This window comes from Guillardia theta, assembly GCF_000315625.1.
Source record: "Guillardia theta CCMP2712 unplaced genomic scaffold GUITHscaffold_190, whole genome shotgun sequence".
NCBI classification, from domain to species: domain Eukaryota; class Cryptophyceae; order Pyrenomonadales; family Geminigeraceae; genus Guillardia; species Guillardia theta.
Genome location: NW_005434486.1, coordinates 73611 through 93634, shown reverse-complemented (window position 1 = coordinate 93634; position 20024 = coordinate 73611). Strand labels below are relative to the sequence as shown.

Sequence of the window (20024 nt, the reverse complement as noted above, 5' to 3'; positions counted from 1 at the left end):
TTCCATGTTCATCATCGTACCTGTGAAGGCGTCTGATAGAAGTCCAGCAGCCGAACAACGTGCTCATGTTGAACCTTTCGGTCTTGTCAGACGATGAAAAGACGGACCAAGCAAACAGTACTTGTTGCCAGATCTCCATGTGATTGCGGTCATCTTCAACGCTGACAACAAATACCCAACAGCATCAAAACAAGACAAACATCACATCGGAATTCTGACCTCGATCCCACATCTATCTGCTTGATCGCTACTCGTTCCCCACTTCGCTTGTCCACGCCTTCAAACACCTGAAAATCATCACATTCCTACAGCTCTGAAAGAGAAAACCCTCCCTGCTCTCACCTTTCCATTGTTGCCCTGATCTATCACACGACCAATTGTATACACATCCTGCATTCCAGGTCACATCGAACTTTTGCAGTTCAACCCTCTTGTGTACCTCAAGCTTCGCATGCTGAACAATCTGCAGAGAAACGAATCAGCAGGAGGAGGAAACAAATCGACACTGTCATCAATCATCCTCTTTCTACATCTCCTTCATTGTCGTCCATCATCATCATCATCAGCAGCAGCAGCAGCAGCAGCAGCAGAAGAAGAAGAAGAAAAAGAAGGAGAAGAAGAAGAAGAAGAATCCGTATCTCCTCCATCATCTCAAACTCAAGCAGTACAACTGTAACTACCATCATCATCATTTCCACCATCTTCTGATGGTGATGGTGATGGTGATGGTGATCATCATCTCCCATCTCCATCATCATCATCTCAATCATCATCGCCATCATCATCATCATTAGCAGCAGCAGCAGCAGTACAACCTTCATCTTGCTGAGCTGCTCAACTTTCTGACCCGGAAACTGACATTTCTCTCCGTCGTTTTGTGCAGGAGATGTTGGAGACTCGATGTCTTGCAGGTTTGCAGGATCATTCGATGTGTTCAGATGTCCTGCTGCACTCAGAAAACTTGAAACTTCCCCAAACTGTGGAGCTTTTGGTTTTGCTGGCCGTGAATCGTGTCAGTGGGAGAAATTTCGACTTGCTCCTCCGCACAAACCGTTGGCGATGGCGTTTCTTATCGCGTCCCTCCAGCGGTTGAAGTCTGACTCTGTGTCTGCTCTGACCTGCATGCACACATGTGACGACGCTGTAATCGAACATACAATGTGAAACATAACGAGAGGTGAAGGAATGGAATGTTACAAGTAACAAGAGATCAGACGTTTATCGTTATCATTGTGTGGTTGATCAGGATCAGTGATCTTCAAACTCACCACCCATGTTGTGCTCGGACTGCATATCGCCATGCAGAATCGCTTCCCGTGCTTCTTCTCTGGGAGCGAGTCCAAAGATTTGACCTGAGAGAATTCCCGAGTGTGAGGGAAAACGTTTCAAAGAGGAGGAGGAGGAGGAGGAGGAGGAGGAGGAGGAGGAGGAGGAGGAGGAAGATAGCGGTCAAATACCTGGCTGAGAGGGATGGATCCCTTGATTGTGCATGACCTGGATGCAAGCATGTAGCTGAGCACATCGACAAAGAAGGGGAAGAAACGTTTTCTCTGCCCACTTACTTCCCAGACTCGTAGTACACGATGTGCTTGGTTGTGAGAACAAAGAGCCTCTCCTTCCATCCTGCATCGCAACTCTGTCACAGGATGATAGAAATCCGTCGTTCAATCATTAAAGGAGCAGCACACGGAGGGGATTTTCTCACCAGAGAACAAACCTCCTCGCTTGAGCAGTACACCTTCCAGAAGGTCTTCCTCCTCCTCCCTGCCATGTGTACCCTCAGCTAGGAATCTCCCCCTCCTACAGCATACCTGCAAGAGTTCCTCGAACTTTCCATGCCTTCCTCGGCCCTTCACCTTGCTGCCATCGCGCCATCTGCGGCGTCGTCCTCGACCACGACCACCATTGCGGCGTTTCCTACCAAACGAACAGTCCAGTCACTTGCAAGGCCCGGCGAGATGTCCGGTCCGTCACTGGGCAGCACCGGGCCTCTGAGTCACGGTGATACTCCGCCCGCCGGGGCCCGGGCGGGGGTCCGACTGTGGAGTCACTCCTCAAACGCAAGTTACCAAGACCGCAATACCGAGTCTTTACTCAAACGTACTAGTCTTCTGACAGTGGACCGGTACCGCGCATCTGCCGCAATTTGTTTCGAGAAAGGCGAAGTCTTCCGACGCCTTCACTTGCTACCCGACGCTGCTCCTCTTCGCGCTCCGAGTGCCCTGCGGGACTCACCGTGCCATTCTGAGGAACAGGTAAGGGCTCGTGCCTCTCTGTTGTCCTCCCACGGGTGTTTCGGCCAGTAGGATGAGGGGTCCTGCCTCCTCAAGCACGTGACAGTGAGCTCTCCTATGAAGGATTCTGTCCGGATCTGACTTAGAGCCTCCTTGACCGTACCGTGATGTTGCTTTCGCATGTAGAGGTCGCACATGAAGAGCACAAGTATACAAGAGCATGAGAGGCGATTCTGAAATCCATCAAAAGACTCTACCCCAACTCCTTCCCTTCGCCTACAGAAGGACTCCGTATATCCCGGATCGTCCGCCGCGATGGCCCAGTCCTTCAGGTGCTGATGAGGGGGGGAGGAAAGATGGGTCGAAAGAAGAAGGGATGAAGGAGAGAAAGGCAGTGGAGGAGGAGGGAGGAGGGAGGAGGGAGGAGGGAGGAGGGAGGAGGGAGGAGGGAGGGGGGAGAAGGGAGGGGAGAGGAGGAGTGAATTTTGACTGGAGATTATCACACGGATAGGGTCGTTTTCTGTGCTCAACACACTTTTTCTGATTGTACTTTAATGTTTTAAGTTCTTCTGCATGGAAAAAACCATAATGGTTCTCCAACGGCTGCGCAATACACCCTGAGCTGAGCGGAGAAGGAGATGGGTCCTCGCTCCCTTCGGGTGCAAGGGAGCTAGAAGGCTAGTCGTGAGCTCTCCTGTAAGAGGGCAGCTACAAGGATGACATCCTTGTTGAAATGCCTTCCATCTTTCTCTGTCAAGAAGCCCAAGGTTTCTTCTTGTCTTGGCTGATCCCTTGCCTTCTATCACGCTGCCTGATCAACTTGTGCTGGCAGTCCAAGGGCCGTCCACGACTGCACATACTGACCTTCCATGCTTGAGTTCTTCTCCTTCTTCTCCTACTGTCCCATACGTGACCTAGGTCCCTGCTCGATCCTATCCGAGTCGCGACCCTCAGCAGGGCGCCCCAATGACGCGTATGCAACAAAGTCACCGCAGACTATCAGCAGCAGCGCTGCCGCCGTTCGTCCGAGTGATCCAGGTTACCCATGAGACAAACGGTCATGTCTGTCTTGAGGAGCTCCTGATCCCCTCTAGGAACAACCTTCAACTGCTAGACGATCACTGCGAGTGACCGTCGGACAGCCTGACTGGTCGCCGCTGCATCCCCTTGGTCTGTGTACCTCGTCCCCAGTCAGTACTGACCATTAGCAGGTTCTGTACCGCACCGTACCGGACAGCCCCGAAGCGCTCGATGTCTTCATTTGTAAAGTGGGTGACCCCTTGTGACGAGGACCCCTCGAATGACCTTCGAAATGGGGGACCCCTGGGAAGGTGGTCATGCGGACGAGGGGCTATCACGGTTTGTCGAGTCAAGGACGGACTGAACAGGGGTTGTTTATGAGCTAAAATAGGGGGTAGGGGTACCACTAGAAAAAAAAACACCCGAACCTGGCCTCCAGAGTTTGATGATTTTTCATTTTTACTTCTTCAAGTCATGTCATATGGTAGCTAGGACTTTCCTAAGACCGGCATAGTACTTTTTATTGCATGCAATAGGTCAGCTATGGCTTTCTAGGACCTGGTCAAAGGAACGTGTAAAATCAGATATGACCGAGCTACAAAATTGTCACTTGCTAGCACCTCGATATAGCTCCCTATGACATTCCCCAGAAAGGTCTGAATGAGATATCACAATTGACCCACCCACCCCCCAGCCCATTTGTCGGAAAAGTGTTATGAAACCACCCCTTCATTTGCAGATGTTTGGAGGGGTGTTTACCTGCCACTCCGGGTCAGCGGAGCATTTCAGTACCCACCCCTCATCGGATGTAAACTTCTACAATACGATTTAAACGTCGCGCAGTACAATCTCCGAGTTCTTCACCCCCTTGTGATACCCCCACCCTTCGTTATACTAAAAGTACCCTACCCTTTTTACTGTCTCTATCTCCATTCTTGGTACCCTACCTACCAAGTCAATCACCCCGTCTCTGAATCAGAATATGTACCAGCAACTCCAAACATAGGCAGGTCGTAGGCCAGGGTCATAGGAATCTATTTATGGGTTGATGACCTGATGACGGGTAATGGAAAAGATTTTTCTGAAAACCCTGAGTACGGGTGATTTGATAGTCAAAAGGACCGGTAATATTGGCTGAGGGGTGGGGTACAAGCTGTGTCTCATGGGGTAGGGGGTGCTTTGTTCTCGTCAGAGGGAGGTGGGTTTAAAATCTGTAAAATACGTCAAGGCCGAATGGATATGCAGGATATTAGCAGGAAGCGGGAGGAAGGGCAGGAAGCTGGAGGCAGAAGCGGGAAGGAAACGGGGTGGGAATGGAAGTCAACAAGAGGAGAGTAGAGAGATTGGATAGAGGAAAGGAGCAGGATAATTCTTGATGAGGGCTATCAGAGAAACCAGAGAAGAGGGTGGGAAGAGAAGCGCGTTTTTGCTAGTGATCCTGTTGCTGACATACTTCATTCGTGATGTCTGGCTGAATAGTGCAAAAACATGTAAATTAAAGCAGAGAAGAGATGAAAATGAGTTGATGGAACACCCATTGACGTTCTCAGCAAAGTTTTCTTTCATGGAGAGTAGAGAGTTGTACAGCGTCCCCGATAGTCAAGTATCCCAGATATTTTTGCAGAGACTGGTCAAGTGTAGATTAGACTTCAGTGTCGTCACTAAACTGACAAGCATGCTTTTACAGGGCTCTACATGCCTTTACCTACACCTGGGGTTGAAGACAATGCAATCCAATATGATCAATAAGTATATCAAGGATTCTAGCTATTCTGTGGACGAGGAAAGAATCGGATCTTCAGGGAAGTACAGCAGAGTTTCGGGCAAAGGGAAATACTCCAAGTATGCTCCTGGCCTGAACTCTTTGTCTGACGCCGAGACCCAAGGCCAGGAGTCTGACTCGATCACGTCCCACGAGTCGAAGTCAAATATCCAACGGATGGACCTGTCAACGTTCGAAAGAATGATGTCTGCAACAGACATGATGCAGAGTTGGACTAGCTCTCATTCTTGCCCTGCCACCCCTGACCACGAAACCGTCCCAGTTCGCCCGGTACAACGTGCAAATAGTTTGATAGTGATATCGAAGACGACTCACAACTCTGGCCACGTCTCGGAGGTGGGAAAACTGCAAATTTTCTCTCAGGTAGTCTTGTATCCTCTTGTTTTTCCTTGATGTGATGTTGATTTTGTGTTCCCTAGCGACGAGCTTCGATGCGGAATGTGCTGCAGGGTTATCAGACATCTTCGCTGATCAGCTCCGAGTCAGAGTCGATGAGAACCATTGGATCGAGCAGCAGCGAAGGAGGACCCCTTCAGCGTGCGAAGATCGACCTCGACTTGGCTGCTGCGCATCCTGAGCGCAAGGGAGGCTGGACGAGCGATGAAGACAAGATCACAATCGAGGCACAGGCCAAGAGTAACCGATCGCACGTCGATGATTCAGCCTCAGAGTCGTCCAGACAAGCTCGTGGGATCAAAGAGAGAAAAGAGCAGGAGAGTGTGGTCAAGAGAGCAACCTTCTCAGAAAGCAACCTATCGGAGCTCCGAAAGGCTCGTAAGGCTTCCTTGCAAGTGATCTCGCGGGAGCGGGAGGACGTCAAGAACAACCATCAAGACATGATGAGGAGGAGGAGCGAGATGGACATCTCGGATCGTTCGCGGGGACTAAGTGCCGCCAATGTTGGTGGGCAGGAGAGCAACGTAAATCCGTCAGAAAGGTCTCCCTTCCCGGATGAGATTGATATTGTTATGGGGACCTCACGTGTGGCGAGGAAACCCAAGGACGGCAGGCAGCAGGAACGAGGGGAGAGGAGAGAGGCGAATGGAGAGCGGAGGTTATCGGAAGGTGCCAAGATGCAGGCCCAGCAATGGTGGAGGGCAAGGGTCAAGTCGATTGCGAAGATGGATGATGACGACGAAGATTTGTAAGAGGAGAAGTGGGGAATGAGGAGGATGGAGGATGTTTGGAAGTGTTGAACATAGACTTGAAGATTGTTTCTACTGCATTCTATGAACAAAAGGTGTTAGCCAAACATGTTTGCTCCCACTCCACATGTTTCTTACACCAAATTTTGCAAATGCTCAGTATCGCTCGAAGCAAACATTTTTTCGAGTTTCCGGAGTTTGACGCATTCGACAGCCATAACATCATACATCCCCTATCTATCTCTAAACCACTTGCTCCATAAAGAAGAAAACCTTCGTTACAGGATTTTGAAGATCTATATGGTCAAGATGCAGAGAAGACAACTTTACTAGACAGCAGGTGGCTCCCACGTAGACTCTCCTGTGTTAGCGTTGTAGTAGTACACCTTGCCCGTCTCCTGATCCACTGCTGACTTCCATCCCTCCGGCAGATTCTCCTCCTCGCTCGGCTTAGTCATCACAGGCGGGGGGCCCGCGGACTGGAGCACGCGGAGGACAAACTCTTGCTTGGGAGGCTCTTGCTGCTGCTGCTCCCATAGCACCTCAAACCTGCCAGATCCTTCGTGAATACTCCGCTTCCTCTTCCTCTTCCTCTTCCTCTTCCTCTTCCGCTTCCGCTTCATCCTCGTTGTCTTTGCCTCCTTGCTCTTTCTCGTCCTCTTCTCTTTCCTGTTCCTCTTCCAATTCCTCGTCCTCTCCCCGCCCTCCCCCGTCCTCCTCCTCATGCCCCGCCAATCGCTCACCTGCCCCCATTGACGGCTCGGAGGATCTGCCATGGCCCGGGATACTCGCGGTACCTGCCAAGGAGGAAGCGAGTCACCAGCATCGCACTCCTGCGCATTTTAGCTTACAGAGCTCCTACCGGCGGCCCACGGAAGACTCTCAGGTAGTAAGCTGCCCAGAAAGGTGAGGGGGAGAGAGGAAGGAGGAGCGGGAAGGGGAAGAATGGAGATGGGAGGGGAAGGAAGGAGAGGAGTGAGGGGAGCAGAAGGAAGGAGAGGGGAGGGAACAACTGCGAGGACAAGTAGACAGGTAGCGAGGAAGGAGGAGGGGAGGAGGAAGGGAGGAGGAGTGTTCACCAGTCTCAACCATCGGCATGAATCGCCTCCTCACTTGAGCAAGCTTGGGAAAAAAGAAGTCAGGGTAGTATCCCCCGATTCCTCCACTGCGCATCTTGAAGAGGTCGCCGTTGAAGATGATCATTGCAGCGTCTTTGGGGGCAACTTCACTCATGTACAGCTCGTCCATCTGGATGTACTCGCGCACGTCGAACACAGGATGCATCACAAGGTACTTGTTCACTCGATCCTCTTGCTGCTTCGGTTTGCTGAGGCTGGAGAGAGAGAACGGGACCTGACTGCCATACTCCTCGAACGCGATGCGAGCTTCGGATGGGTCTGGACGATCATCGTCAGTCTCCTCCGTCCTCTCCAACGATGATCAACCTGGGAACACCATGCACAGCTCACTTGGCTGCAAGAACATACGGACAAGCTCTCTGGCGTAGAGAGTATTCGCTTGATAGATCTGATTCAAAGCCGCATCCTTGAACCTATCCGTCGTTGGGACCTCGAGCTCGAGAACTTTCTTCCCATCTCTGATGGCGGCTTGCAGACATCTTTGCACTGTGTCAAGGCCGGATCCTGATGAGAACGCAAACTCCAGCTCCTTCATCTCTCCTACTGCCATGCTCCACCTGCCTGGAGACCCCCGCCCTGAAATCCGCATTCTACAATCCGAGGCGAGGTTAGGTGACAAGGGAAACTGGCGAAGAGAAGAGGAGGGTACGAGTGGAGAGAACGAGGAAGAGGTTGATGTTAGAGTGGACGGAGGAGGAGGAAGGAGGAAGGAGGAAGCGGTCGATATCAGCGCCGCCATCGCTGTCGCTACGAGCATCGTGTGCATAGCGGCAAAATGGCGACACAAAACCGGACACAAAAGGTGAACTGGGATGAGCGGGGATGGGGGCTAGCAGTGATCTGATCGTTTGACTGACGCCGGCATTATTAGAGTTAGCGTCAAGAGGAGCAGGAGGGGCAAGAGGAGAGGGAACATGGGCAGGAACATGGGCAAGGGCAAGAGCAGGAGCAGGGGCAGGAGCAGGGGCAGGTGAAGGTGAAGGTGCAGGTGCAAGAGAAGGAGCAGGAGCAGGAGCAGGAGCAGGAGCAGGAGCAGGGACATGAGCAGGAAACATGAGTAAGAGAAGAAGAAGGAGCAGAATCAGGTAAAGGTGCAGGATCAAATGTAGGAGCAGGACTCCGCAGGAACAGGAGGATCAGGATAAGGATCAGGTACAGTGTCAGGGGCAGGAGCATCAGTAGCAGGGGCAGGAGCAGCAGCTGGAGCAGAGGCAAGGGGATCAGTCAGGATCAGGATCAGGATCAGGATCAGGATCAGGATCAGGATCAGGATCAGGATCAGGATCAGAAGGAGCAGCAGCAGCAGCAGCAACAGATGCAGCAGGGGCAGGAGCAGGGGCAGGAGCGATGATGATGACAGATTTGTACTTGACCAGAGTTGAGAACTCTCACCGTGACTTTGATCATTCGATGGTCCCTATCGTATCATATGAGATCATCTGTGATTTTCTTCTTTCGATGGAGCTTAGATAATCTCGTATGGTATGATAGGGAAGGAAAGGGATCGACGTGTTCATGTTCATTTTTGCGCTGACATAGGACTGTAGGGGTTGAGAAGGCCAAAGGAGTGCAGCCCTTCGACCCCTGCTGGCTTCAGCTTGTCTTCATGCGGAGCAGTTTGCTGAAAGCTCTTCTTCTCCTGTCCCTCCGTGCCTCGTACACAGCAGCAGTCATCGTAAGGAGGTACGAGTATGAGCTCAAGGACGAAACCAGGAACATCAACTACCCAGAGGGCACGGTGGAACATCACTGCATCCTCTTTGCGGACGATAACTCTCCAATCAGCGTCGTTGGGACATACGGAAGGTCAGTGGCAGGAGGAGGGCGGGAGGCAGCTCTAGCTACGGATGTGCTGTTCAAAGGTAACTTGTTGCAGGTTCGGATACTTCGAGGGTACGTTCCAGGCGAACACCAGGAACGCCATGGTGAACTGGTACGAGACTGCCACTAGCGAGGACTGGGAGCTCGTGACGTCGAGCGGGGGTGCCTGGCTGATCTATGCATCGAACTACTCCAGCGTTGAGGGAGGATGCAATACAGCCGGGATGTACGACTCACTGGATTCGTACGTGGAGTGGATCTCAGTGAAAGGAGTCATGAAGAAGACTTCTGAAGACCCCGATTATCGTCCTGATTTCCTCAGCAACTGCCTCCTGGTCCTGCCTGACAGGAAGACGTGGCAGGATGTGATGGGAACTGAGAAGAAAGACGCGTTCTTCAACCTCGCTCCTACCAGCACCGCCAGGGATTTGCTTCCTGGCTTTGACGGAACCATCTTTGAGGGAGATCAGGCATGCTCCTTGCACTTGATCTCGTCGTCTCACGCTATCCCCTCCCCGTCTCTCTGCTTCGCTACCTTCCTCCCGTTCTGTTCCGCATTCCTCCCTTCCTCGCGCTCTCTTCAGCACACCTTCATGCTACTGCTGATGTCATCGCAGGGCAAAATCTCCTTCTGCAAAGACGTCTACAACCTGCAGTCCTCCTACATCCACATCTTCAGCGAGAAGGATCAGACTGACACTGCTCGGCCTGGCGACAGGGAGACCGGGATCTTCGCGCCCAACTCCATCGCCTTCTCCGGCACGGTCGGCAACGGCGTCATCGGTCAGTGGATGGCCCAGGACGGGCCCAACATGGGCCAGACGGGGCCGTTCGTGTACCTCATCCAACCCCAGCAGGGGAGCGGGCCGCAGATGATAGGGTACTACTGCATCACAAACTCCAAGAAGATCCGGCTCAAGTGCTTCGACATGCTGTACAAGTACAAGGAGAAGGTGACGTGCGGAACATGCCGGACGGGATCAAGCTCTGTCTTACTCTTGATGGTTGTTGCTTGCTGCTGGGCGCGCGGAGTGTTGGCTGGATATTGAGCCTGGGACCATGGTTTGATAGTTGGATGTTCTCGAAGATGTTAACAAGTCTTTATTAAGATCTCACCCCACACGTTGTTCATACTGGTCTCTGTCTCTTCATCTGATTGAGCATGAATCTTGTGTGGGTTCAACAGCCTCCCGTCCTTCCTCTCCCCCCGCCTCTCATAGAACAAGAGCAGGTAGAGATGCTCGAACTTCTACATCAGCGCTCAACGGGCCATCGCGAGAGCAACGACTGCGAGGACGAGCGAGCCCAGCAAGCCCGGCCTGTTGAACCCAGCTCCGCTACAAGTCTCCGCTGCACTGTACGAGTAAAGCTCATTGTAGCAACCAGTCCTCACATTCTTGTCATCCACAGCGCAGTAGAATCCAAGCAGCTGTGCTCCATTTGCGCCTGGTTGTACAAGATACAAGTTTGTGCCGGTTGAGCCCTTGACAGGCCCAGTCTCTGCCTTCCAAGTTCCCACCATCCCATCGCCAGCCGCCGCCTTCAACGCGATCGAATCTGCGCCGTAGGTTCCCGTCTCAACGTCTCCTGCCTTGATGGTGTTGTCGGCTTCCTCCTTGGAGTAGGTGTACTTGTACTTGGCGTTCACGTTGAGATGATTGACGCAGATGTTGTTTTCACCCTGTGCATGTAGTCAGCATCGAGCTCCTGGTCGTGCAAGACGGCAGGACAAACCTGTTCGCTCTTCCAGTAGGTGCTAGCAAGTGCCTGCATCTTCTGCCTTTCATCAAGGGTTCCTCCAGCGCTAAAGTAGTTGGCCGTAGTGCTTGGAAGAAAAGTTCCCATCCTACTTTCCCACGACACGGAAGTGCTGGAGCGTGCCAGGAGGCAGTTCTTGCTGAAGTCTTCAGCTGCTGCAGTGTTGGTGGAGTCAATCTTGAGGGTGCCCGAGTTGGCTGCGAGCGTAACGAACGTCCCATAGGAGCCAGTCAAGGCGCTTCCACCAATCCCTCCTTGGAGGAAATCAAAGGTTTCGTTGTAGACTATCCAACCAGAGCCAACAGTTGGCTTCAACTTGCCATCGGAGGTTGTTGAAGTCTCATACCAGTTGATAAGAGCTTTCTTGTCGTTCAACTTGAAGGATCCCTCAAAGTATCCGTACCTGCCAACGAGAATGGTCATTATGACATCAAACAAAGCAGCGAGCAGAAAGGAAGTAGAGGAGCGAGGAAAGAAGAGATCAGAGCACTTGCATGCATTTTCCATCACATGATCATAATTTTGAGCACAGCATGATCCCTCCAAGGCGCAACATAGACACGAATCTCACATTCCGTAGGTACCCACGACTGAAACTGGGTTGTTGCCGTTGAACAGGATACAGTGATGCTCTATCGATCCTTGAGCGTACTTGGTGTTTGGAGCAGGAGCGGTTCTTGTGAACTCATACCTCTTCACCACATAGTCTGCCCTCGTCTGCACCAGCATCCCCACCATTCCCAGCGCTACTAATCCCAACGCCTTGTGCATTTTGCGATCTGAATTCCCTCTTGGCCCCAGCGTTTTCGTACTACCACCCCTCCTGTCTCCCACGACTACCCCTACCTACACTATCGGAATTTGACTCATGAGCCCCTCAGACTACCCCCCATGTTAACTTCACCTACCCCACCCCTAAGTTACACCCCAAAGTCGCCGGATCGGGGGAACTTTTCAAAACGATGCCTCAGGGATCGCAGGGGTAGGGTAAGACAGAATGTGGACTCATTGAAGGTGGACCTGCAGCAACGATTTCTCGAGTAGATTACTAATTAATTCTGCACTACCAAGGAACCCTTCGCAAAGAAAGTTTGTTTTCTCAACTTTCCCTTGTTGAATCTACATGGGAGGGTGGGGGTACTTATTCCTCAAGTTTGGTTTCCTCAAAAGTTTAAGTCAAGTATTCCATAGTACCCACCCTATCCAGTGACCTCTATAACCCACCCCAAAAGGTGAATATTTAACTGTCAAAGTACCCCCACCCCCTTTTTCTAAGAATAATTGTAGTTGGTGACCGGTTGCAGAAACGCCCTGATACACCCCACCCCTTCAGAATGACTACCCTGTCCTTCTCTCTTTCAAAAAAGTCGTCATCCGGCGGCGGGTACCTGGTCTTGTACATGGACGGGACGATGCTGACTGGCTTCAAGCGAAGAAGAGGAGCCTGCAGGAGAAAGGGAGGAGAAAGGGAGGAGGAGCAGGAGGACAGGAGAAGGAGGAGGAGGGCGGGAGGGAGGAGGGCGTGAGGGACTCGGAGGGCGTGAGGGTTGGAAGAAGGTGCTCGAGTAGGTGGTGGTGAGGAGAGAGGACCGCTATGATGTATCACCTGCAGAGGCTCTCTCCGCCTCCTCTTGTCTCACCGGCTCTTGTAGTGCCTCTACTGCAACCACAAACTTGAGCTCGTCTTTGTGAGACCATGATAGCATGGAAGCATCCTTCAGCTTCAATCATCAACACCACCCCTGTCAAGCATCAAAGCGGATCTGAACTCAGTGTGCCTGCAGTGCTGCTCTGTGACTTGGATTGGCGAGGATGCATCTTGAGCAGCGAAGATTGCTGTCTGTACTGCCATACGGTGACATACTGCACTGACGCGAGCTGAGAGGAAGCGAGTCAAGCTTGACTCTACCGAGGACGAGAAAGCTGGCTCAGCCTCGAGGAAATATCACTGACTTGGCTGTGGCTTAGCAAACGGAGGGCAAAGATGGGGCAGGAAGAAGGAGGAGGAAGAGGAAGAACAGATCGTCTTGTTTCTTCAAGGCATTTTGCATGAAGACCAAGGGCAAACTGATATAGCAATAGAGTTCAACTCAACCTCTGGTAACCCTGCAACTTTAATATTCAGTCTCCATGCTGTTATGTCAGTTCGCTTCTGAACTGACATAACAGCATGGAGACTGAATATTAAAGTTGGACTGACATAACAGCATGGAGACTGAATATTAAAGTTGCAGGGTTACCAGAGGTTGAGTTCAACTCTATTGCTGCAGAACAACATTTATATAGCAACAATCACACAGTGCTTTCTTTGTTGACAGGATTCGAGAAGGGTAACAGTAGAGAAGTAACAAACGAACTTACATTTGAATTGATGGTAATCTGAGCCTCGTAGTTGTGCAGCTGTACCTATACATCTATCAACTCAACTCCTTTGGGGCTGCTTTATCTTCATCTCCATCTTCGTTGTCGTCCTCCTCCTCCTCCTCCTCCTCCTCCTCCTCCTCCTCCTCCTCCTCCTCTTCCTCTTCCTCCTCCTCCTCCTCCTCCTCCTCTTCCTCCTCCTCCTCGTCGGCAGACTCTGGATCTGAACTATCGATAGCTCCTCGTTGTTTCAACAACCTTCTTGTCTCCTCTGACATAGTTGCCCCACGGATCCGAGTGCCAGCACAATTGAGAATCGACTCACTCTGACTGTATACCTTGACAAGATAGAGCAGATCGACTTCTGAAAGCGCAAAGATCATGATTGAAACTTGTGAACTTGCCACGGCAAGAATGCTCTCATCGCGCCCCCAGCTCATGCTTTTCACCTCGATCTTTTCAGTGTGAAACTGTATCGTCTGAACATGCTGACCAGATCGTGTCTTCCATGTCTGTAAGATGGCATCTTGTGATCCTATTACAACCATCTTTCCGTCTGGTCTACAACAGATGCAGTTGATCATCAGCTTTGTATCGATATTGTTGATGCATGTCCCTGAATCGACGTTCCATACTCCGATCTCTCCCAACTCGGAGCTCGAGATCAGTATCTTGCCTGCTGACCCCCAGCTCAAGTACTCGGAAGGCCATTCACCTCTCAGCTCGTGCTTGCAGACATTCTGTTCGACGTCCCAAACCTCTATGACGACTTCGTCCCGGAGACAGACGGCCAATGTTCTTCGGTCGGGGCTCCAGCTCAAGCAGCTGACGTGATGAACGAACATCTTCGAAGCTCCTTGTCTCAGACCTGACTTCACATCCCACACTTGCACTATTCCTCCGTTGGATGCTGTCGTGATTTTCTTGCCGTCTATACTCCAACAAGCCAACGCATCATAGGAAAGTCCGTTGTCATGAAGATGTAAACTTCTCTCGTTTTCAACATCCCAAACCTCGAGTTTTGTTTCGTCTGAAGCAAAGGCAAGCTTTGTTCCACAAGGTGCCCAACTCAAGCACGACACGTCTGATGTTATGTGTAGCAAAGTTCGCAAGCAAAGCTTGGACTGTGCGTTCCATATTCTTATCGTTGTGTCTCCATGTGCCGAGGCAAACACCTCACTGTCCACCTTCCAGCTCAAGCTGAGAATTTGAGGCAGGTCAGGCTCGTGTAAACTGCACTCAATGCCTTGAGGTCCAACTTCCCAAAGCCGAAGGGCCTCGTCATCCCACCCTGACGCGATGTGCCTCCCATCAGGACTCCAGCTGAGACAGACTCCTCGCGCGTCGCTCACTGCCTGGACGTGCCCGTGTCCTTCTCTTGACATCTCCCACACTCGAAGGGTCATGTCGTGTGCTGTCGATGCCAAGCTCGTCCCGTCGGAGCTCCACCTCAACATCAACACTTCCTCCGTATGGCCCTCAAACACGTTTGGGGTTGACGTCGATTCTCCCACGTTCCAAACTTGAATCAAACCCTTGTTATCACCAGCAGCAAGCAAGCATCCATTGGGATGCCAACTCAAACACGTGATAAAGTTTTCAACGATGCCACGAAGCTTTTCCTTACACTCTCCAGTCTTCACATCCCACAGGCTGACAACTCCATTCTGTGATCCAGCTGCCACTAACTTCTTGCCAGGATCTTGTTTAAAGCAAGTTGCGACTCTAATTCTTGTTTCCAGCGCTTGAGCTTCACCAGAGTCAACGTCCCAAAGTCGAACGTCACCTTGCAGATACCCACACGCAAGTTTCTTCCCGTCTGGCCCCCAGCTCATGCATTGCACTGCGTCCCTGCGCCCCTCTAGCGACCGCACGCACCTCCCAGTCTCCACGTCCCACACCTGGATCAACCCGTCCTCCCATCCCGTCGCCAGAGCCTTCCCGTCAGGCCTCCAGCGCAAGACCGAGAGAAGAACCTCGCGGGTATGGAAGGAGTGAAGACACGAGGCTTGTCGCAGGTCCCAGATCTCGATGGAGCTACTGTCAGTCCTGCATGCAAGTCTGTTGCCGTCAGGATCGAAGGCAAGAAAGGAAGCAGATGAAATTGTTTCCATACTGCGGAATATCGTGTTGTTCTCTACATCCCAGATCCTCTTGGTGTTATCTTTTGATTCAGAGATAATCCATTTCCCAGCTCTCGATACTTCTAGGTAAGCTATCTCATCCTTGTGACCCTCTAGAAGGTGCAGACATTCTTCTGAATCCACTCTCCACACTTGTATCATACCGTTGAGTGATCCTGAGACAAGAACATCTCCCTCTAGCTCGTCAAATCGTAGGAATGTCACTTCCTCTGCGGTTTTCTGAAGTATCTTCAGACAATTTCCGCTCTCAATGTCCCATATTCGGATAGTACAGTCGTCAGATGCCGAGGCAAGCATCTTGCTCTCTGCTCGAAACGTAAAGTATGTGATCTCTGCTGTATGCCCTTCCAGTACTCGAACAGTTCGTTTTGTTTCCAGGTCCAACAAGCTTATGTTCTTGTCCATCCCTACACAACTAGCAATCATGGTAAAGTCTGAGCCGAGCAAGAACACTCTCGCCACCTCATGCACCTCGTTATGCAGATGCAGCTCTGTGCAGGCTTGTAAATCCCACAAATCAATGATGGAAGCGTCTTCAAATACATGAGAAACTCTCTTGCCATCTGGACTCCACATCACTTGAGGAGTTTGTTTGATTTCTTTTGTTAAAGTGCGTTGGAGCTCGTCTCTTTTTGTATTCCAAAATTCAAAGATATGTTCATCAGTACACATGAAGACGATTTTACCGTCTGCGCTCCAGTCGATGCTCGAAACAATATCAGTGCTCGTTCTATCAAACCATTTCTTGCGTTCTCCCGATCTCGAATTCCATATCGACATCTCCCCTTGCGAAAGTGATAAAAGCGTCTGCCCGTCCGGATTCCATGTGGTCGAAGACTGTCCTTTCATGGACTGCTGGAGCTCGTCGTCTTCTGTATTCCATATCTGAATGGTGCCATCGTTGCATCCAGCTGCAAGAGTTTTCCCGTCGCTTGCAAACTCAAGACATTTAACTGTTGTGATAGGACCATGGGAGTGTTTAAAACTTCTGCCCTCGCTCAAATTCCAAACCCTTACGGGACTATCAATCGAGACTGACACAAGTGTCTTCCCGTCTGGCCCCCAGCTCATGCATTCCACCTCTTCTCTGTGCCCCTCTAGCGACCGCACGCACCTCCCAGTCTCCACGTCCCACACCTGGATCAACCCGTCCTCCCATCCCGTCGCCAGAGCCTTCCCGTCAGGCCTCCAGCGCAAGACCGAGAGATGATCGTCGCGGGTATGGAAGGAGTGAAGGCACGAGGCTTGTCGCAGGTCCCAGATCTCGATGGAGCTACTGTCAGTCCTGCATGCAAGTCTGTTGCCGTCAGGATCGAAGAAGACAATTTCTATGTCCTCCATGGCCCCGCGGATTTTCAGCATCAGCTGTCCTGACTCAACTTCTCCAATATGTACCATCCCATTAGAGTAGAATGCGAGAAACCTTCCATCGGGACTGAACCAGAAGTTGGTACCCTCCTGCTGAAAGCTATCATTTTTCTCTATGCATACTCCCGTTTCCAAGTTCCACGTCTGTATGAGCCCACTGAAAGACGCAGTATGCAGAATGTTGTCATTGTTTTCACAGTAACTGCATGATATCTCATTATCTAGTACTAATTTGTGATGAAGCACACCAGATTTTGCATTAAAAACGCAAACAGAACCTGAATACAAACTGACAACGAGATATTTGACATCATTTGTGATAGTTATGTCTAAAATGCTGTCTTTGAGGTCTTTAGAAAGAAGCTCCGGGTCAAAGATTCTGTGTGTAAACAAACAAGTCTCATTCTTGATGTTCCACAATTGAACGCTGCGATCTGATGCAACACAAAGAGTTTCTCCATCCTGTCCATGCACCAATTTTTGTATGCTTTCTCCCAAATTGTTTCCGAGCATATGCAAACTCTGCTTTCCTCCTTCTTCAAATGCCAATTTCCATATCTCTCCTCCGGATGATCCATAGCAAACATGTTTGCCATCTGGGGAGTAGCTTATACAATTGAATTCAACATCTGCCTCGTCAAGGAAGCACGGGTACTCGCTTAAGATCAGTCCGTCCATGTTCGTTTCCTCTAGATCAGTCTCCAAGAAACACGCATAGCTAGCATCGACCCGTGACAGGTTGGCTCCCTTGAAGTTGGTTTGATGAAAAATGCCATTCCGTAATACAGCACCACAGATTTTAACTGCAGACAAATCTAATCCTGAAAATGAGACTCCTGCGGTCGTCAGGATAGTGGCTGCGTTCGCTGCTGCTATTACTGTCGCACAGTCTTCGGACTCTGCGTTGCGGGAAGCACGAATGATATCAAACAGTTTATCTTTGTACTCGTCTGAACTCTGGACAATCACCGCATGAAAATTGATCGTCTCCAAATCGTTGTTCAGCAAACGAATGCTCAGTCCTTCAATTTGCGACTGAGTACTGGCATCGTAGGACTTCACTCGTTCAAATGTGTCTTTGGCAAGGAAAAAGCTTCTGAAATTTTCGTGAACAAACTCAATACTTATGACCTCAGAAAGCTGTTTGCATGCAACGTGTTTTTGTATCAGATACTCTGAAAGCAGCCTGTATCCTGCTTGCTCCTGTGCAGCAAGTGCAGGTGACATCAGAAAAGGCTCATTCTGTAACAGTAGCTGAGAAGTTTGACATTCAAGTCGGCTTTTGCCCTGGCGAAGCATTTCCAAGGAAATCGCTTGAACAGCCTGAAAAAATTTGTGCTGGTAATTTGCTTCCTTGACAAAAATTTTTTCCATGACCAAATCTGTCTTTTGCAGCTTAAACCATTCACGACAAAAACAATTTTCAGCATGTTCAATGTACAGATCGAATGTTGTAAGTTTAGAAGCTTCAGAAGAGTCGTTCATCTTCGAACACAATCGAGGGAGGGTAGAAATTACCAGTTTCAAAGCCAAAGGCGTAATGGCAAGCTTCTGCAATTCTGGTTTAGAATCCAAAGCATTCCGATATTTTTCCTTGTCCCAGTGATTCTTCATCGATGAGCGATCTTGTTTTAGAAAACTTTCAACAAAGTATCTAGCCTGATTCAGACTGAGGGGACAAATCCAAAATTCAAGCAGAGACTTCTTCCCTGTGTCATCTGGATAGAAAAGAGTAGAGGACTTGCCTCCGCTCTTGAGAAAGTTGCTTCTGCAAGTAATGATCACCTTGCTTTCAATACTGCCTCGCAGTTCTTCAACGAACTTCTTCACGACATTCACTTCCTCTCCGAGCTCGTCGTAACCATCCAATACCAACATGAACTTGTTGAATTCGACAAATCTCCTCCATTCATCCTCACAGAGCTGCTCCTCCAGTCGCTCGTTTACATAATCTCTCACTCGTTTGCCGCTTGAGAGGATCAGGAAGATTGGTACAGGACACCCTACAGTCCATTGCCCCCAAAGTTGATGGGTCCACTTCTTTACTGTCGTAGACTTCCCGCTTCCTGCAGCTCCTTGAAGGAGCAGGACTTTATGGTTGCTTTCTGTGAATTGAACGAGAAGATCAGCTGAAGTGATCGCTTTGCTCTTGACATCGTCTGGATCGGTTGCTGTACAGTTGATCTCCACGTATCCTTCGAGGATGCCCTCGATGTAATCATCCATCAAAGAAATCTTTGGTTTGAACAGCAAAGCTTTGACCAATCTTGCTGCGATGGATAGCGTTTCCCATCGTTCTAGTGGTATTGTGCCGGATTTGTGATCCAACTTCTCAGCAAATTTGAAACTGACGCTATGGCACCAGGCATTGATAATCATGTTCGCTCCGTGGGGAGCAATCGGCGGACTCTGGTCGCAAACTGGGTGCACAGAGGCTTGAAAATCTTTCTTGAACATTGGATCTTTAGCATTGTTGTAATCTTCGATCAGAAACTCGAAGGAGTTCGGATCTTGCGTATTCAATTTGCTATCTTTTTCTTCTCCATGTACCGCAGTATTGACGTGAATGGCTTGATCATGCTCTGCTGCAAAGAGCAGTATCTCTTTGACATCTGCATCCACCACTGGACCACTGCTCTCCCAAAGGATTTGCCTGTCATTCAAATGTACTGCAGAGAATAAACCTTGCGAGCCTTTCAGCACATAACGATCTCCTGAGGTCTTGGTCAAACCGAGCTTGTCAGCATCCTTTTCTAGGTTGTAAACGTTTCCAGTGCTCAAACAAGCACTGTTGACCAGGCGGTATTTGGGCTCGTTTTTTTGATGCTTGGATGGACCGAGCTTCTCATCATGAGGACGCTTCATTCCCTTAAAAGTTCGAATGACAGGGTGCAAAGAGAACAGAAGTCAACTTGATGCGCAGCACTGTTAAAAGCTAATCCAACAGCCTTCAGCGAAGCAAGAGAGTACGAGAGGGAGAAGAAGAGAGGAGGAGGAGGCAGAGGAGGCAGAGGAGGCAGAGGAGGAGGAGATAGCGGAGCCTTCAAGTTGAAGGTGGGCGGCGGGATAGCAGGTGGAACAGGTGGGAAGCTAAAACGGGGAATAGAGGCCGACCTACATCGGGAGGTGTGCTGAGAAGAGAAGAGGAGGGGATCGCACTTTGCGATTAGGTCGTCACTTATGAAATACGATAGCCTGAGGGCTGGGTCGGACCGTGTCTCCCAGCAATAGCTCACAAAGTCAGTGGGTAC

At 50.4% G+C, this 20024-nt stretch overlaps 6 protein-coding genes across 6 annotated transcripts; 2 read left to right on the top strand and 4 right to left on the bottom strand.

Annotated features, from left to right (window-relative positions):
- Positions 1-11: 11 nt before the first annotated feature.
- On the bottom strand, positions 12-1906 carry GUITHDRAFT_120642 (hypothetical protein; the record flags this gene model as incomplete). The annotated part of the gene is made up of 12 exons (XM_005820121.1): positions 12-74; positions 122-161; positions 220-287; positions 343-390; positions 440-463; positions 816-997; positions 1052-1118; positions 1269-1352; positions 1458-1512; positions 1563-1623; positions 1706-1764; positions 1857-1906. The coding sequence occupies 12 exons, from the start codon at positions 1904-1906 to the stop codon at positions 12-14; spliced, it is 801 nt and encodes a 266-aa protein (XP_005820178.1).
- A 3086-nt stretch (positions 1907-4992) lies between these two features.
- GUITHDRAFT_120641 (hypothetical protein) lies at positions 4993-6185 on the top strand (the record flags this gene model as incomplete). Its single annotated transcript, XM_005820120.1, has 2 exons — positions 4993-5400; positions 5457-6185. 2 exons carry the CDS (start codon positions 4993-4995, stop codon positions 6183-6185), a joined length of 1137 nt encoding a protein of 378 aa, XP_005820177.1.
- A 309-nt stretch (positions 6186-6494) lies between these two features.
- GUITHDRAFT_156132 (hypothetical protein) lies at positions 6495-7699 on the bottom strand. The gene is made up of 5 exons (XM_005820119.1): positions 7628-7699; positions 7262-7579; positions 7034-7076; positions 6926-6979; positions 6495-6731 (listed from the first exon to the last, which is right to left on the bottom strand). Exons 1-5 carry the CDS (start codon positions 7638-7640, stop codon positions 6512-6514), a joined length of 648 nt encoding a protein of 215 aa, XP_005820176.1. The 5' UTR covers positions 7641-7699; the 3' UTR covers positions 6495-6511.
- A 1228-nt stretch (positions 7700-8927) lies between these two features.
- On the top strand, positions 8928-10191 carry GUITHDRAFT_120639 (hypothetical protein; the record flags this gene model as incomplete). The annotated part of the gene is made up of 2 exons (XM_005820118.1): positions 8928-9127; positions 9198-10191. The coding sequence occupies 2 exons, from the start codon at positions 8928-8930 to the stop codon at positions 10189-10191; spliced, it is 1194 nt and encodes a 397-aa protein (XP_005820175.1).
- Positions 10192-10403: 212 nt separating this feature from the next.
- Positions 10404-11671, bottom strand: GUITHDRAFT_148102 (hypothetical protein; the record flags this gene model as incomplete). Its single annotated transcript, XM_005820117.1, has 3 exons — positions 10404-10823; positions 10877-11303; positions 11472-11671. The coding sequence occupies 3 exons, from the start codon at positions 11669-11671 to the stop codon at positions 10404-10406; spliced, it is 1047 nt and encodes a 348-aa protein (XP_005820174.1).
- A 2846-nt stretch (positions 11672-14517) lies between these two features.
- Positions 14518-16746, bottom strand: GUITHDRAFT_81666 (hypothetical protein; the record flags this gene model as incomplete). Its single annotated transcript, XM_005820116.1, has 2 exons — positions 14518-15237; positions 16120-16746. Coding segments are annotated over 2 exons (1347 nt in total), but the record flags the coding sequence as incomplete, so codon positions are not given.
- Positions 16747-20024: the final 3278 nt, after the last annotated feature.